This window comes from Octodon degus, unplaced genomic scaffold (genome assembly GCF_000260255.1).
Source record: "Octodon degus isolate 3935 unplaced genomic scaffold, OctDeg1.0 scaffold00005, whole genome shotgun sequence".
NCBI lineage: Eukaryota > Metazoa > Chordata > Mammalia > Rodentia > Octodontidae > Octodon > Octodon degus.
Genome location: NW_004524581.1, coordinates 14,635,481 through 14,652,939, shown reverse-complemented (window position 1 = coordinate 14,652,939; position 17,459 = coordinate 14,635,481). Strand labels below are relative to the sequence as shown.

The window sequence follows — 17,459 nt, the reverse complement described above, 5'->3', positions numbered from 1 at the left end:
CTCCATATAACCTACTTATTATAAAAAATAAATGGTGGAAAGACAGACTTGCTGAGACCCCTAATACTCTTTTTGGTATGAACAAACAATAACATAATAGCTCCATGAATCTAAGTGTAGTTTTACAGCCTTAGTAAGTGTGGAAAAAGGATAGAAGTTATACACTAGGCTCTTAAAAATGTATGGATTGGGTAACTGGGTAAGAGATGGAAAGGAAGTAAGGGGATGTTTCCTTCTGTATCTTTGAGTATCTTCATGGTTGAGATGAACATGTTTCTATGATAATTTTGGAATGTCACAAAAAGTTTTTTAAAAGGAGTTTAGAGCTAGATTCCAAAGAGTCAGCTGTGATATATGGACAATAAGGAGCCATTGAAGATTGCAGACCAAGGGAAATGAGCCACTCAGGACTATGTGGGCTAGAGTCCAAGGCAGAGGGGCTTGGGACGGGGAAACATTTAGAAAGTTCTTGTAGCAGCACCTCAGTCAGCAATTAATAAGAACTCAACTGTGATCACAATAATATGTGACCAGAGGGGCAGAAGAAAGAGGGCCCAGGCAAGAGTTTTGGGACGTACGTGCCCTACTGTTGGGAAGAAAGGTAGCAAGGAGAGCTGGCTTTCTATTAAATCATGCCACCCTGCATATCTTACATTTTGAAAGCCTGGATAAGTGACTAAAACCAGAGATATTTCTCTTCTCCAATCTCCTCCAGCATCCACTTATTTGACATTTACAATATAGAGACAAAATAACCATTATCTTTCCAGGAGATTTGTGTTATCTCTCTCCTTTAAATTGAAAACACTTTGTGATATGAGACCATAGAGAATACTTATTGGTGACCCTCAAAAGTGCAGGGATCCCATATATAATCATTCACTCATCCAGCATAGGTGATACACAACTGCTCTTTCCTCACTCATCCCTTAAAGGAACAACCCCAGCCACAGCCCCTCTGGGCATGTGCCATTCAGGGAAGAGGACAGACTGTCAACAGCAAGTTCTAATACTGCCAGGGTCACAGGAGTGAGCCCTGTGTAGAGGAGGAGGAGGGTCATGGCTGAAAAGGCAAGGACTGGCAAAATCCTGGTGATGGGAAGCAACATCACAGTGGGTAGCAGGGGCCCAGGGGAAGAGGAAGAGGAGTAAGAGACAAGGCAAACCAAGACCCACCAGCGATGGGATGCTGGCTGTACTGCATCCTAAGACTAAAACTCAGATGCTCTTATCAGAAGAGAAAAAAAGCTTGGTTTACTTTTTAAAGAAAGAGCACACTAGCTTCAGTTGGGACTACAAGGAAACACGGGCTGTTTTTCCCAGGAAGCTGGGGACTGATGAAGGGCTGGGTTGAGCCCTTTCCGCAGGGTGGGGCAACAGGCAAGTACTACTCTCACTTTCCTCAGCAGAGAAGTGAAAGCCTCAGAAGTCTCCTCCAGAGCAATGGGCTGGGGTGCTGGAAATCTGAAGGAAAGAAAAAGGATCTAGGTGGCATGGGAGTAAGACAAGGCCGATTGCTTCTCTCCGGGCCTCAGTTTTCTTCTATACACAGAACATTCCAGGTACTACCTCAAAGAGCTGCTGTGAGCGCCTAATTCCAAGCTCTCAGAATCTGCCTGGAACAAAATGAACCATCAAAAAGTGTTAGTCCCAGGGGACATCTGCTTGGATCTGAGAGAAAGATTAGGGAGTCCCTGGGCCAGGCAGGTCTCAGGACCACCTAAAGACCAAAATTTGAACAAATCTCACCTGCATGTTTGGACTTAGGTTGTTGGTATGTAGGTGCTTCTGTTCTTAGGATTTAAAAAGGCAGGGAAAAGAAAGATAACCACCGCCTTTTCCCACACAACTTGGAGTTCCTTCTGGCTGGTACTTCAAATCCTTAGCTCCGGTAGTGGTGGCAGAGCCTGAAAGCAGGGGCGTGGTGTGCATGGCGGAGAGGCACGGTCTTCTCAGCGGAGAGGCGGGGCCTTCGCGTCACTCCGCAGCCCCACCTCCAGCGGAAGTGCTGCTGGGCCCGCCCCTCCTGGAGCAGCCGCTCTCTCCTTGTCCCTCCCCCGGCCGGATCTCCCTGGAGCAATCCGCTCCGCGAGCCGGCGGGGCCAGGACCTCAGCATCTGGTCTGCGCGCAGGCACCTGGGCCCGCGCCTCTGGCCCTCTCGGTGATGCTTTCTGACCCACCCACTCTCCCGCCCTCCCTACCATTTATTTCTGTGTTATCTGCGCGGCCGCAGATGCGGCTGGGGACCGCACAGGTAAAGTCTTGGCAAGTAGGGGCGCAGGTGTAGGCGCTTCCCGGGCAAGATGACTGGCGATAAGCTACAACCTGGCCATGGTTTTTCACCAGAGCGATTATTCTCACAGTAGGGGGTCCGGGAGGGTGGACGCGGACCCTGGAAGCGCTGCTATGCACTTGGGGAGAGAAGGAGCGGGGCGGGACTGAAGCCCTGGAGCTTGCGGGCCGGGTCCCTTGTGTCCCCGCGTCTTGCGCAATCTCCGTTGTGCTTGGGAAGTGGTGAGGCTGTTAGATGGGGGCCGACCAGGGCAGTGGCACCAGAGGGTTGACCCCCCCCACCTATCATGTGCAGTGACTAGGTTCTGACAGCCGCCCGGAAAGGGTGTGCACAATCCCAGGTTTGCAGAATGAAAATCAATAAAATCGATGCAGTAGCAAAGAACATAAAACATGTTGGGTTATTATTCGCGTTTGTTAAGTTCCTTTTTTTTTTTTTTTTTTTTTCCTTCCTTCTTGGAAAAGTTGGCTTCAGCTTGGATCCAGCCCACAGAGAGAGACCCAAACTATCTCCTGATCTACAGACAGGAGGCCCAGGTTTGTCCTGCGCTGCAAACAGCGCAACCCTCTTCCCCGAGGCCGCGCGCTGTCTAGCGGCGGGAGGGAAGCCCCAGGACACGCTCAGCTTCGAAGCGCGCTTTTTTTCCCCGCGCTCCATCCTCTGCCCTTTCGGGAGGTGTCCCCACTCCACCGACATTTCCCCGGTTCACCACCCCCACGCCCCGGGGGCCGCGCCTTCTCCCCTCCCCCGCGCTCTCCCTGGCGCTTTAAATAATGATATTTGCATGCAGGGAGCGATTCATAAATATGTCAGGGCCGGTGAAATATAGGCAACATTTCAAACTTTCTATTTAAAAAACATGAATTATGGCCGCGGAAAATGTGTTCCCATTTAAAGGCGATACGAAGTATTTGGTGTCTCGTCCCCGGGCCCATCCATCACACAGACAATAAAGAGAGTTTTTCGCCCTGACACCCACGATTTATGGGCGCCCTTCTCTGCCCTCATCACTCACCCGCCGCGGCCAGCCCGGCGACAGGCCCCGCGGCGAGACGAGCGGCCGCCCCCCGCGCCAGTCCGCGCGGGTATTTTGCGCCCCTCGGCGGGCTCCCTAAATCTGCAGCTCCGGGGAAAAAGCGCTGGCTGCCCAGAGCTGGGGGATTAGCTCTGAGCGCCCGGAACAGCCAAGTGGAGACCGCGATCATTCCGCCATCCGCATGCCAACCGCTCCTAGAGCTGGGACCGAGCTGGTGGATGAGTGGTCTTTCTCGCCCCTCGGTATCAAGGCCTCGTCTTCGGATGGCAGTGCAGAAGTTTACAGCTTCAGTGGTGGGTGGTTATTTAACCTCTTGTTGAAGATGATGGTATAGAAGTGGGCAGGGTGGAACCCAGGCTGGTTCCTGACCATTCTGTACCAAGGGAAGCGAACTGGTCCTCGGTTTCCATTAGGGTGACGCTTCTGAACAAACCTTTCAGCAACTTTTACAAGTCCGGCCCCCTCCCGTTGCTCCCTAGTGCGATTCACGCTGGGCATCCGTGGCATTTGGAAACTTACTCTTCTTTCTTTCCTTTTTTACCATCCAGAGCTGAAGAGTTGCCAAGAAATAGCATCAGATTGGAAGGCTTCCCTAGCGTTTTCACCTCGGGCCAGGCTCAGCAACCTGGTATTCTCTTCGACCCCATCCCAACCCAAACCGCATACTGGAGCCTACCGTCCTCCTGAAGCAATCACTAATCTTGGTTGTAAACTTGTATCGAGGAAGTTTGTGCTGTCTTCAGTAGAGTTTTCTTTCAGTTTTCGCTGCTGGCAGACTCAGCCAGGCAAGTTCCGAGGCACTAGGCAAAGTGGGGTCGACAAGATACCGCTGAGCACTGAGAAGCCTTGGGAGCTGTGGTGCATCCGACCTCAGAGGTCAGACCCGCTGAGCCTGTGCGCCAGCAGCCACCCCGTGCCCCCCATCTAGGCTGGGTGTAGCACACAGTACTTGCCAGTAGAGAATCGGTTCTGCTAGATGCCTGAGAGTTGGATTTATTCGGATAAATTCAATGCAAAGGACAGCCAGAGAAATCCCGTCGATTCTAAAAATGACAAGGTTGAATTTATTAGATTGAGATTTGCATGTAAGTGGAGGAAGATAAAAAAAAAATCTACAAACAGCTCCACATCCAATTCGAATACTACTGATCGCTTCTGGCTTCAAGGGCATTTAATACAACACATCTGAATATTTAGATTTATAGAAGCATATAAAATACTCTTAAATTCTCAGTGTATGCAAAGGTAATTAAGTTGAAAAAAAAATCCTAGAGTTGTTTTTTTGTTTTTTTTTTTTTCCATCCCCTGCTTGGTTGTCATCTGAGCCAGAGATAGAACTTAATGTCCAAATAACTACTCAGTGGATATTTCCCATAGATAGTTGAAGGGCGCAGTATCTATAGCTCTTTAAATATCTGCAGCATGGCAGAAATGAAATACACACAGTTAAGAAAAGCAAGGAAGCAGATAAAGGAGCCACTGTATCAATACAATATTCTGGGTACAGAAATAAATATTCCTTCAAGGTCAGCTGTGGACAGTGAAATCAAATAGAGAGGTTTCGGGAACCTTGTTTATGGGCCACCAGCCCTGCTGCTCAGTACCCAATGCAGGCTGAGGTGGGCACTGTTCAATGATAGCCTTGAACCCGGGCCTGCTAGTGAGACAGACTCAGGCTGTATGCTCAGTGCTGCTTTGCTTTGGGGGTTCTCAATGCAGGCCCAGAAAGAGACCTGACATCTAAGGTAGCAAGGCCTGTGGTCCCGCAACAGCCTTTCCTTCTCAAACGCTTTAGCCAACCCTCAATCCTGGCTCTTTGTGATTTTGGCAGGAGGCGTTGAGGACTATGGATTTGGAGGAAGAGGACTGGTTCCGTGTGACCCCAAGGTGTTCCCAAGCTCCAAGTCAGAGGCCAAAGGGAAGGCTATGATTTTTGTGCAGAATCCAGACCCCACCTGACCCTGAAGGCATCACTTAGAGGCCACTGAAACTCTTTGGAGGATGTATTTATTTATGAAACATTAGACACCTCCTAGCATGCCCACTGCTGAAGTCTCTCTACACTCTGAGGATCTCCTTCATGTATCTATTTATCTGCAAAGCCCAAGTAACTGCTAATAGCGAGCTACGACTGCGAAATTCCAAGACCAAATTCTAATTCCACAACAGGGTGCTTGCAATGGTCCACCCTTCTAACTGCTTCATGCCCCGTATTTGGTCGCTCTCCCCCAACTCCCCTTCCAACGCACTCAACCCTTGAACAGGCACAGAGCTTCAAGAGCCCTGCTTCGGCAGAAACTGGGGAGGACTTTGTCATAAAATCTTGGAAATTAAACACACTTCCGAGGCAACTCTGCCCCAGGAGAAATAATCCCAGCCGAGAATGCCCTAGGTACTGTGCAGAAAGTCGCTGTGCAGGTGGTAATTTACATGGTATATCAAGAGTGAGAAGCGGTATAGGGAATATTGCCTGCAAGCAGAAGGGAAAAAGGAAAAAGAAATGAAGGAGTAAAGAGAGAAAGTCAAAGTGGAACAGGAGAGGGAAGGGGTTCAGTGTAAGGCTAAAAGAGTGCAGGCCACAGAAACGCCCCCGGACCAAGCCTGGCCTACACCCTCCCAGAGCGGGCGAAAAGACCCCGGCTGAGCGGGATGGTCCCCGCTGGCCAGGCAAATCTGGCCTTGCTCGCCGTCGCGTGGGATGGGCCTAGACGCAGGGGCCCCGGCAAGCTCTTTCTCTCGCCCCTCCCCGGAGACTGCTAGGCAGAAAAGGACAAGGGTGTGGGGGGGCCATGGGGGCGCGCGCCAGTCCCAGACTGTTTGGGCGCTCTGGGCCAGGCTTTCCAGCTCGCCGGGCTTGACCTGTCAGGCGGATTATCTTCGAGGGAGATTAATAGGGGAGGCGGGCTGCAATAATAATCGTTTTGTTTGATGTGACAACTCTGATAGGCGTTGATTTACTTACAAACTGATAGGCTTTTAATTGAGCGCCTCCGCCGAGCCCGAGATGAAAGGGAAGCGGCGGTGAAAGGCGGCCCGCCTGCCCTCCGGCCTCAATACTGATTAGCCATCTCGACAGTGAATAGTTCAAGGCATTTTCAAACTTTTTTCCTCAACTCTCTCCCCTTCCTTCTTCTCCTCCCACCCCCTTCCTCAAATACCTGCCAAGCCTACTCCTTTTTTAAAGAAAACAAATCATTTCCATTGTGTGCAAATAAAACCCCCAGGATACCCACACCAGCCGCTGCCCGGGGTAGGAGGCCTTAGGCCCAGTGGAGTAATTAATAACCCCCACCACGAGGCCGGCTTAGCCCTCGGGGATTCGGCTTCCCGCACGAGGTGCGCAGGCTCCGACACTGGCACCACCCAAAAGTCCGGGGCGCGCAGGCCCCCAGGCGCCCCCCTGCGCTCGGACCTTCGGAGTTGAGGTGAAGGCTAAGGGAACGCGCGCAACCCGCGACCTGCGCCCTCGAAGCACAGCACAGGACCGCGAGCTGCTCCCAAGGGCGCTGGAGCCTCTGCAAGGCTTTGGGTGCTGGGGTGGTCTCCCTTGAGCTACCGGGCACAGTAAGAAAGCTACTGGAGTAAGAGGATAGGGGAAAACTGCGCCTGGAGACTGGACCAGAGTGGAGAAGGATGTCCCCGCCTGAGGTCAACCCTATTTCTGTCCGCACACCCAGCATTCGCGGCCTTTTGGGGAGACCGCGATCACTCGCGGCTCACGACTGTGCTCGCGACGCCGGGAGCACTGCCGTGGGCCCTAGTTGACAACTAGACAGCCATGCACCCAGTTGACACAGGCACCAAAGCCCGCAGGATAAGAGAGGCGTCACAGACACACTGACGGCAGAGGCAGCTCAGGACTGTCCGCCCATGCAAACCAAAGCTGGGGTCTCGCTCTCCAAAGATCTGCGGGCAACCTCACAGCCTCGAGGGTGATCGCGCGACCCATTCGCCTACTTACCTTTCTCGGTGGCCGCTCAGAGACTCTACAAACCCCCTTGAATTAATGCAGGTGTGTTCTTACACATACACCTCCTCACTCCCTATCTCCTCTCCAAATTACCTTTAGTGAAGTTACCATCTCCTAAAGTATTAAAGGATAAAATTAAAACGCAAAAAAAAAGCCTAGAAGAAAATTCTAAAACTCACCCCAGAAAGTTCTCGGTACCGTGGAGGAGTGGGAAACAGAAGGGTAAAGGTAATAGGGTGGCCCAAGGGGAAGGGGTGAGCTCGCGAGAGCAGGTACCAATCGGACCCCGCGCGTACCCGGGTCCGCTTCGGGTGCGCGCCGGTCGAAACCCGGCCTCCAGCCTCGGCCCCCGCCCTGCGCGGCACAGGCGGACTCCAGGCTCCCAGCGCTCCCAGCCCCACCATTTATCAAAAGGACTTGACAACAAAAGAAGAGCCGGGCGGAAAAGTGGGGGAGGGGAGATGCAAAGTCTTCCAAGTCCTTCGGAGGAAGGAGGTGTGTCCTCCCCTCATCCTCTTCCAGTTTCTGCGAGTTTCTGGAGGTGACCCTCGAACTCTCTCTGGGCGCTACCAAAGCCCTGAGCACTGAGACAGCGGCGCAGACACACAAACACGCAGGCACACACACACTGTGCACACGCGGCCGGAGACACCGCGGCACGCTCAGCGCCTCCCTTTTCTTTCCAAACAGCCCGGGTGACGGTGCAAATCGAGGGGAACGAGGCAGTCCCACTCCGCTTCCCGGAAAGAACGCGCGTTCCCACCAGCAGCCGCCCCCTCCTCTCTCGCTTCTTCCCTCTGCTCCTCCCGCACCGGGCAGTCCCGGCTCGGCGTCGCGTCGCAGTCCCAAGGAACCTGGGCTCCCAGGGCTACGAGAGCGGCGCGGAGCGGGCGCTGGGGGAGGGCGACAGGTCGGCGAAGTTAGCTTCAGACATGCTTTCCCCGAGCACCCACGCTCAGGCCTCTTCCCCGCAGCCTTCCCGTCCTCGCTGCGATCCCAGGGGATCAAAGAATCCCCTTGGCTACCGCACCCTTAACCTCCAGGACTCGAGGTTATGTTGGCGGCGCGGCTGTTGGAAAGAAGTCTCCGAGTGTGGGGTCAGGGCACTGTGGAAGGTGGCGGCCGCGGCCGCGTGGCACAGCCTGAAACTCGCCGGCGAGGTTGCCCCAGGGAGGCGGGAAATCTCCCGTGTTAGACGTCGCTGCCTCCCGCCTCGGGCACCCCGGGCCGCCCCAACCCTACGGCGTCCACCCAAGGCGGACCGTGCATCTGTCCCTCCTATACGGAGCAAGGAAGCGCGCACGCCAGGCCTGCGCGCCCATCTCAGCGCCCTGGGCGCACCTGCGCACTTTACTCTCACTATGCATTTTCCTGACGCTGAGCGCCTCTTTTCCTCTTCTTTCATTCTTTTTCTTAACGCCCACCCCACTCCACCCTCCCGCCATCCCAGGAGGCGGCTCCTCTTTCTCCCTCCTCCAGTTCCCCCTAAGTCTCTTCCTTCCTCTGTCTCTTTCTCTCTCTCTTTCTGTCTCTCTCTCCCTCTCCCTTTTTCCCTTCAAGTCCCACCCGCCTTGTAATCAGCAACAAAAGCTGACATAAATCACAGGCGGATTGACAAGAGCTGACAAATAACTGATTGATTGCGGTCGAGGCACATTGACAATTGATGGAGGGGTGGAGATACCCAAAGAACCGGGGTGGAGGGGTGACAGGGGAGAGTAAGAATAGGGAGGCGGCTGAGTGTGAAACAGAGGAAACATGTGACCCCCGCTCCTGCCCCAATCTGCTCTTCCCGGGGCATCACGTGGCCAGAAAGGGCGGAGAGCCGGGTGCACGTCGCCGGGATGAGCCGCCACAGCCTCCGCTGCCCTTCTAGATTCTTGTTTCTCCTCCGCAGAATCTCAGGAAATCAAGGCGGGCGGGCGGACTTCCTCCAGCACCCGCTCTACACCTTTCCCTACCCTAGCCGCGGTGCCGCGCGAGATCTCAATAACAGAAGAGAACATTTGGGTTGCGCGCCCCCTGTGCGACCCAATAGTTGACAATCTGAGTTGTATCCATAGCCCCACGTGTGCTTCCTCTGGATATTCCCGCAGTCCATTCCGCACACGCAACACCTACACACACACACACACACACACACACACACACACACACACACACATCCACAGACCCCGCACAAGATTTCAGTTCATTTTTCAGCAGGGAGAAGGACGAACGATAAGGAGGAAAAAAGAGGGAGGCGGCGGATGACAAACGTAGAATAAGTGTCCACCTCGTCCTCGGAGCAAGAAGGAGGGAGGGGACACGCGGGGGGGGGGGCGGCGAAGAGCGAGCTGCCCATTAAAACCAGCTCTGAGAGTCCTAGCGGCGGCGACGGCGGCGGCTGCGGCGCGGGACGCGTCACATCCCCTTGACCCTCCAATCACCTCGGGCTCCCATTTGATTGGAAGGCGGCAAAGGCTTTAATCTCCCCCACCGTGCAGCTGCTTTTGAAGTGAGTTTCCTCGCCAGAGCCCAGGCTGGACAGGCAGCGGCTCACATCGCGGAGCGCAGCGCCGGCTCGGGGCCGCGAGCGCGCAGCGCAGGGGCGCAGCGCCAGGCGGACCCCGCGCGCCGCCAGCCACTCCCGCAGTCCTGCCCGCCGCTCCGGCCTGGCCACCGCTCCGCGGCTGGCCACCCAGGATTATTCGCTTCCGGCTCCAGGCGCCGAGAAGGCGCGCTGGGCGCCCGTAGCCGCTGCACCGGCTTCTTCTCCTCCTGCCGCGGCTCCTGCACCCCGGGCGAGCGCGCAGCCCCGAGCCCGCCCCGCGCCTCCCCCGCTGCTCCCATGCGCGCGGGTGGGTCATGAGCACAGCGCCCTCGCTTTCTGCCCTAAGAAGCAGTAAGCACAGCGGCGGCGGCGGCGGCGGCGGCGGCGCGGACCCTGCCTGGACCAGCAGCGCGCTCTCTGGAAATAGCACCGGCCCCGGCCCAGGCTCGTCCCCGCCCGGCAGCACCAAGCCTTTTGTGCACGCCGTGCCCCCCTCTGACCCCCTCCGCCAGGCCAACCGCCTGCCCATCAAGGTGCTGAAGATGCTGACCGCTCGGACTGGCCACATTTTGCACCCCGAGTACCTGCAGCCCCTGCCCTCCACGCCCGTCAGCCCCATCGAGGTAAGAACCCTCTCCCAGGGTCAAGCTGGGGCCACCACCCTGCCTGCCTCCCTGCGGGGTTTCTTTCCTCTGGGATCAGAGGGTGGGGGCAGGGTGTTGGAGTGATTCAGCTTCGGGATGGGGAAGAGGATAGCGTTTCCGCACCTCAAAACTAGGGCGGAAAAGGGGAAGGTGGAATGGGGTACGATTATGAGTGGGCACGGCGGCCCAAACTTGTGTGTCCTTTTAGTATAAAACCCCCTACCCCAACCCAAGCCCCTACCTACTGGAGCCCGAAGGCGGGCAGGGGCCTGAAATATCGTCCCAAAGTCGCCGTCCTCAGGCTCCCCAGAAGCTAGAATGTGTTCGCAGCCTCCGGGGCGCCAGGCGCCCAAGCTCTCGCTCTGAAGAATCAAGGAGTGTATGCAGGGAGAGGGTTATACCTCTGACTCTAAGAGCTAAAATTCAAAACATTTTGAGACCCCCCCCTCTTTCCCAAATCCAGTTAGAGCTCGGAGAATGCAGGCAGGACCCAGACGGGGTGGGGGGAAGCTCTCCCAAGGTCGAAAAGCTTGCCCGTGGGTGTGAAGGGGGTGCAGCTTCGGATTGCGTCTTGGGGCCGCGCTGCTCTTCGCGGGCTGTCGTGGAGGGGTCTTAGAGTCCTAAAAGCCAGGAATCTAAAGGGTTTCCGCTCTTTCTCTGTGTGACCCTTCCCCCCTCCCCGTCTGACCCTACAGCTCGATGCCAAGAAGAGCCCGCTGGCGCTGCTGGCGCAAACATGTTCGCAGATCGGGAAGCCCGACCCCTCGCCCTCCTCCAAACTCTCTTCGGTCGCCTCCAACGGGGGTGGCGCGGGCGGTGCAGGCGGTGGCTCCGGGGGCGACAAGGACTCCAAGTCGGGCCCCCTGAAGCTGAGCGACATTGGCGTGGAGGACAAGTCGAGTTTCAAGCCGTACTCCAAACCTGGTTCGGATAAGAAGGAGCCAGGAGGCGGCGCGGGAGGCGGCGGCGGCGGGGGCAGCGGCGGGGGTGTTTCGGCGGAGAAGTCCGGATTCCGGGTACCGAGCGCCACCTGCCAGCCATTCACGCCCAGGACAGGCAGCCCGAGCTCCAGCGCCTCGGCCTGCTCGCCAGGAGGCATGCTGCCCTCGGCCGGCGGCGGCCCGGAGGGCAAGGACGACAAGAAAGACCCCGACGCGGGAGGGGGCGGCGGCGGCAAGGGCGCCGGGGGCACCCCGGCCGAAGGGGGCTCCGCGGGGCTGGCACACGGCCGGATTAGCTGCGGCGGCGGCATCAACGTGGACGTGAACCAGCACCCAGACGGGGGCCCGGGGGGCAAGGCGTTGGGCTCGGACTGCGGAGGCTCCTCCGGCTCTAGCTCAGGCTCCGGCCCAAGCGCACCCACCTCCTCCTCGGTGCTGGGCTCGGGGCTGGTGGCCCCGGTGTCTCCCTACAAGCCCGGCCAGACAGTGTTCCCTCTGCCTCCTGCGGGCATGACCTACCCCGGCAGCCTGGCTGGGGCCTACGCCGGCTACCCGCCCCAGTTTCTGCCCCACGGCGTGGCGCTCGACCCCACCAAGCCGGGTAGCCTGGTGGGCGCGCAGCTGGCGGCGGCCGCGGCCGGCTCTCTGGGCTGCAGCAAGCCCGCAGGCTCCAGCCCCCTGGCCGGGGCGTCACCGCCTTCCGTGATGACAGCCAGCTTGTGCCGGGACCCATACTGCCTAAGCTACCACTGCGCCAGCCACTTGGCTGGGGCTGCGGCCGCCAGCGCTTCGTGCGCGCATGACCCCGCAGCCGCGGCGGCCGCGCTCAAGTCCGGATACCCGCTCGTGTACCCCACGCACCCGCTGCACGGCGTGCATTCCTCGCTCACGGCCGCTGCCGCTGCCGGCGCCACCCCGCCCTCCCTGGCCGGCCACCCTCTCTATCCCTACGGCTTCATGCTCCCTAATGACCCGCTCCCCCATATCTGCAATTGGGTGTCGGCCAATGGGCCGTGTGACAAGCGCTTCGCCACGTCCGAAGAGCTACTGAGCCACTTGCGGACCCATACGGCCTTCCCCGGGACAGACAAACTGCTGTCGGGCTACCCAAGCTCGTCGTCTCTGGCCAGCGCCGCCGCGGCTGCCATGGCTTGCCACATGCACATCCCCACGTCGGGCGCACCTGGCAGTCCAGGGACCCTGGCGCTGCGCAGCCCCCACCATGCGCTGGGACTTAGCAGCCGCTACCACCCCTACTCCAAGAGCCCGCTCCCCACACCTGGCGCTCCGGTTCCGGTGCCTGCCGCAACCGGACCCTACTACTCCCCCTACGCCCTCTACGGACAGAGACTGACCACCGCCTCGGCGCTGGGGTATCAGTGAGGGCGGCCGGGGTGGCCATCGAGGGACAGAAAGGAGCTAGGGGGAGGGGAGGAGCCCCGGGAGGGGCGGGATAACGGTGGAGGCTGCGGCTCCCATGTGTGGGGAAGACCCGGGCCACGGAAGGAAAAGGTATAGGCATCTATCGGCAATAGCGGCAACTGAGGCCCGGTGGGAAAGTCCCCTCTCCCCCTTCTCTCACCTCTCCACCCAAACTTTATAAAAGTTGAAAAAAAATATCATTTGACTTTTTATAGAAAAGAAGGAAAAAAATAATTGAGAAAGTGTCCACCCGAGGACTTCATCGGTGAACACCGATATTTATTTATGTTAGCTCCAAGCGGACGCGTGGTTCAAAAGTGCATTATTTAGTTTGAGCTCCGTAGGTAAAAAGCAAGAGGAAGAAAAAAAATTTTTTAACTTGAGGGTAAAAACGTGGAAAACAAACCCTCCTATCCCTTGTAGATTATAAATAAAAACAAAAACGCCACAGAACTCGAGGTCTTCTCTTTAATGTTACTTTAAAATTGCTATGATTGTATCGTACGTTCTTATTTAATGTCTGATTGAAACAAAAATTTACATATGCATGTTTGTTACAAAAAATGAAAAAGACGAAACAAAATGACTCACAATTTGTCAGCTGATTTCAAATTCCAATTATTTTTAAGGTGTATACCATCGAAAGAGAATGGGTATTTTTTTGTATGTATTCTGGAAGGAAAAAAAAAGGAAAAACAACCCTATTCCAAAACCTCATTTGCCTTATTTTGTTCTTTAAAAGGAACGCTTAACTATTTTTAATTTTTAAGTCCACCCGCTGAAAAGGGGACAAGGTTTACGTCATGTACTAAAATAATAGACAATGTATTGCTTTAAAGATTAAAATTCCGTATATTTGATGTATTAAAAGGTTTTTCTTCTTCTTCTTTGGTTAAAGAGGAGAGTAGGGCAGCTTTCGGCCGTTGTGGGCTCCCGGGGCGTCCCGTTCCTCTTCTGCCCAGAAGCGAGGCCGCATTTCCGACGGTTTTGTTGTGATTTTCTGGATGAGCCGAAGACTTCCAAAGGCCCGGCCCGCCGCGGGGTTGGCCTTAGGGAAAATATTTTTCAAAGGAGGAATTGTACAATTTGGAAAGACAGTGTCCTCCTCGCTGCTGCTCATTTCGTTTTTATTTAAATCTTTCCTGAGCAGCTGGTTTGTTACAAGTGAAGGGGGGGTTAAAGAAGGCCTTTAGGGTTTTTTTGTTAAATTCCTTTCTTGAGATTTTTTGGGGCGTTAGAGTTTCGTTTTGTGCAGAGAGCAGACTGGGACTCGCCGCGGGCTGGGCCCCAGGGATGTGCGGCCACCCACAGTCCCTCTGTCCACTTGTCGGGTCTCTCCTGCTCAGGACAGGCATCCAGAGATGAGGGGTCCGAGAGATGCCGGGGGAGCCTGTTTCTCCGGCCTCGGGCGAGCGGTCGGAACCCTCTTGGCCCTCGGGAGCTCGGGGAGTCCGCCCGCTTCCCCTCGGGCAGCCGGGGCCCGCCACGCGTCGGCGCCCGCGCTCGCCGCCACCCACCCAGCCTCCCGCCCCCGCCCGGGTCCGGCCCGCGCAGGGCTGGAGGGCGCCGCCGCTGCTTTTCCCGGCTAGGTCACTCCACGACCCGCGCTCTACCCAGTCGGAGCCGCAGGGGAGTGCGCAGGACGAGGCGCCCCGAAACGCAACGTCCGGCGACCGGGCTCCGCCGGGCTGCGGCGGCCGAGTGGGAGCCGAGGGCGGTGGTGGGCGGCAGCGCCGCTCGGCCTATCGCGCCTGTAGCGGGGGTCGCCGGCGGGTCCCCGCGACGCGCGCCGCTAGTTTCTCCCCAACTTGGGCGGCGGGCCTGAGCTGCCAGAAGTGCGGGTGGAACCGAGGAGGGAAACGGCCGGGTCGCCTTGGGGCGGGGGAGGGCGACACCCAGCGCCCCTTCGCGCGCACTCCAGGCCTGGGCTCCAGCTCCGGGCTTAGAGCTGTGGGCATCGCTGGGCCCCAGCGTCCCTCGGCGGGCTCCAGACCTGAAGGTCTCGGTGCAGAGCGCGCGCGGCACAGTCCCGGCGCCTGGGTCAGGCCGCGCCGCCCAGCTCCGCTGCGGCCCCCGGGGCTGCGTGGAACCTCCCGAGGCCTCCGGCCCTGCTCAGACAGCGCCCGCCCGGCAGCCATTTGCACAGGGTTTGGGGACGCCAAGACTTACACCCTCCGCCCCCCGCGCCAGCCTCGCGCCTGCGGGATCTTTTCCCGGGTTGCACGCAGAGCGGCCGGGGCACCTCGCCGCGGGGATGGCCCAGGCCGCTGCTCAGGCAGAACGGGTGGAGACTTGGGCTTGGACGCTGCCTTCCCGGAGGGCCCAGCCTCCCGAGCCTGCGACACTGCTGCCTGGATGCTCCGGGGCCCAAGCTCGGGAGATGATGGCACGCAAGGGGCCAGTTCCTTCGTGTCCGGGGACACGCAGCCCCGCTCCCACTCGGGCCTGGCTCCTGGAGAACCCTGGACAGCCGGGTGGCTGTTACCCCCACAGCCCTAGGGGGACAGCACGACGTGTGCTGCATGGTGTGACCAGTGTCCCCAATACTTCCGTGCCCAGGGCTGCGGGCCTGAAAGCCAGGACCCTGTGCGGCCTCCCACCCACAGCCACCACGCGCCTCTTGCTATGGGACTCCAGCTCCTTTGCCTTCGGTTCCTGTGCCGCCACACCGGACCCTCTAAGACCCTTTTGGGTAGGCAAGGACCTAGAAAGTACCTGACCCTGGAACTCGGGCCTGGGCCCAGCTAGGCAAAAACTGGGGACGATCCTATCTTCATAGCCCCCTCTTGGTATTTTATTAACCAAACCCCAAACCCTTTAAAAATTTTATAAAACCCTCTTCCCGGAACAGCTCGAGCTGCAGGCCGCGCTGGAGGGCACAGAGGGTTCCCCGACGTGTTGGACGCAGCTGGTCACCCAGGACAGGGGGCTCATGAAGGGAGAGTGCCAGGCTGTGCCGCGTGCCTACGCCCCCTTGGAGCTTCCCCAGGGGTTCCTGCCGCAGTCCTGTTGGTACGCTCCCCTCAGGTCTCTCAGAACAGCCCTGGAGCCCGGCGAGCTGCCGGCCGCGGAGCCTGGGCCAAGCACCGTGTGTCCGCCAGGCGGCGCTGCGGAGCCCAGCGGAGCACGGAGAGGCCTGGGCACGCGCCCCTGGGCTGGGTGGTCTTCCCTGTTCCCCTCTCTGCCTCCGCCTTCCCTGCGGTGCCCATTAGTCCCCTCTCTGTCACCCCTTTTTCTGCTGCGAATTCGCCCCTGCTCTCCTCCACCCACCCCGGGTCTGAGATTTTTTTACCTAGTTCTCTTTACCCATCCTGAAAGGCTGTGCCTAGGCCTCGGGGTCCCCCCTTGCCCTGGGGAACCACGGCCACCACCGCAGAGGCTGCAGAGGTCTTGCCCACCAAAATGAGGAGATCCCCACACCTTTGTGCATTCATTCACCAATTACTTCCTAGTGGACTATACAACTGTCTGGCACTGATGGAGAAACTGAGGCGAGTCCAGGAAGCCAGTGGCTAAGCCACAGCTGAAAGCCTACATTTTCCTCCATCCAGCCCTTGCCCCACTTATCCCTCCAGTGGAGACACCGAGTGACCCGGTGTCCTCGTGCTGCCTGAAGTCAGAATAAATTCCCATCAGGAATGTGTGGCTGAGACAGGGGCAGCAGGGGGACGAGGTGCTGAAATCGCTCTCAGCCTGTAGACCTCGAAGTGTGCACAAGCAGCACAAATCCAGACGCCTGTCCCCACGCCACCTGCTTGCAGCTCCCCTGGGGACCCGCACCACCCACTTTCACAGAGGTCGTCCACCTACTGGGACCCAGATACACCTGAGTGTGTGGCGCACACTATGTCCCTTCACAGACAGGACAGGAAAGGGCGGCAAAATCAATCCCTGCGTGTTGCAAAGCCCATCGAAGTTTGCCCGAACGTGGGGTCTTCCCCTGCCAGGCTGTGTGCACCATTGGCTTAGGCCCCTCATCCTGGTGGCTGCCAGGCCCTAGGCAACCTGTTTGGGTCTGTCACTGACTACTTTCAGCCCCTGCTGTGCTGTTGTCCCCTGAGGGCCTTGTGCTACCAGCCTGAGTGCTACCAGATTGTGGTCACTTTGCCCATGCATTCATTCATACATGGATTCCTCACTGGATTATTGGGAAATGGTGAAAACATAGCAGATGGCTCCCGGGACAGGACCTTGGGACTTCCTCCTCTCTCACATTCTCTCTCTCTCTCTCTCTCTCTCTCTCTCTCTCTCTCTCTCTCTCTCTCTCTCCCCCTTTCTATCTTGTTCTCTCTCGTTCTCTCTCCCCTTTCTCATTCTCTCTCCCCCTTTCTCTCGCTCTCTCTCTCTTCCTCTCTACTCTCATCTCTACTCTCTACTCTCTCCTCTCCCCTCTCCCCTCTCTCCTCTCCCCTCTCTCTCTCCCTTCTCCCTTTTCCCTTCTCCCCTCTCCCCTCTTCCCTCTCCTTTTCTCTCTCCTCTCCTCTCCTCTCCTTCTCTTCTCTTCTCTTCTCTCCTCTCCTCTCCTCTCTTCCTCCTCCTCCTCCTCCTCCTCCTCCTCCTCTTCTTCTTCTTCTTCTTCTTCTTCTTCTTCTTCTTCTTCTTCTTCTTCTTCTTCTTCT

General features: G+C 57.3%; 1 protein-coding gene and 1 long non-coding RNA gene across 2 annotated transcripts; one reads left to right on the top strand and one right to left on the bottom strand.

Moving 5' to 3' along the window:
- Positions 1-3,123: 3,123 nt before the first annotated feature.
- Positions 3,124-8,189, bottom strand: LOC111817606. Its single transcript, XR_002821762.1, has 2 exons — positions 7,480-8,189; positions 3,124-4,373 (listed from the first exon to the last, which is right to left on the bottom strand). It is a non-coding gene; the product is annotated as an uncharacterized LOC111817606 (long non-coding RNA).
- Positions 8,190-9,473: 1,284 nt separating this feature from the next.
- Znf503 (zinc finger protein 503) lies at positions 9,474-13,723 on the top strand. Its single transcript, XM_004624045.1, has 2 exons — positions 9,474-10,456; positions 11,173-13,723. Exons 1-2 carry the CDS (start codon positions 10,148-10,150, stop codon positions 12,799-12,801), a joined length of 1,938 nt encoding a protein of 645 aa, XP_004624102.1. The 5' UTR covers positions 9,474-10,147; the 3' UTR covers positions 12,802-13,723.
- The last annotated feature ends 3,736 nt before the right edge of the window (positions 13,724-17,459 follow it).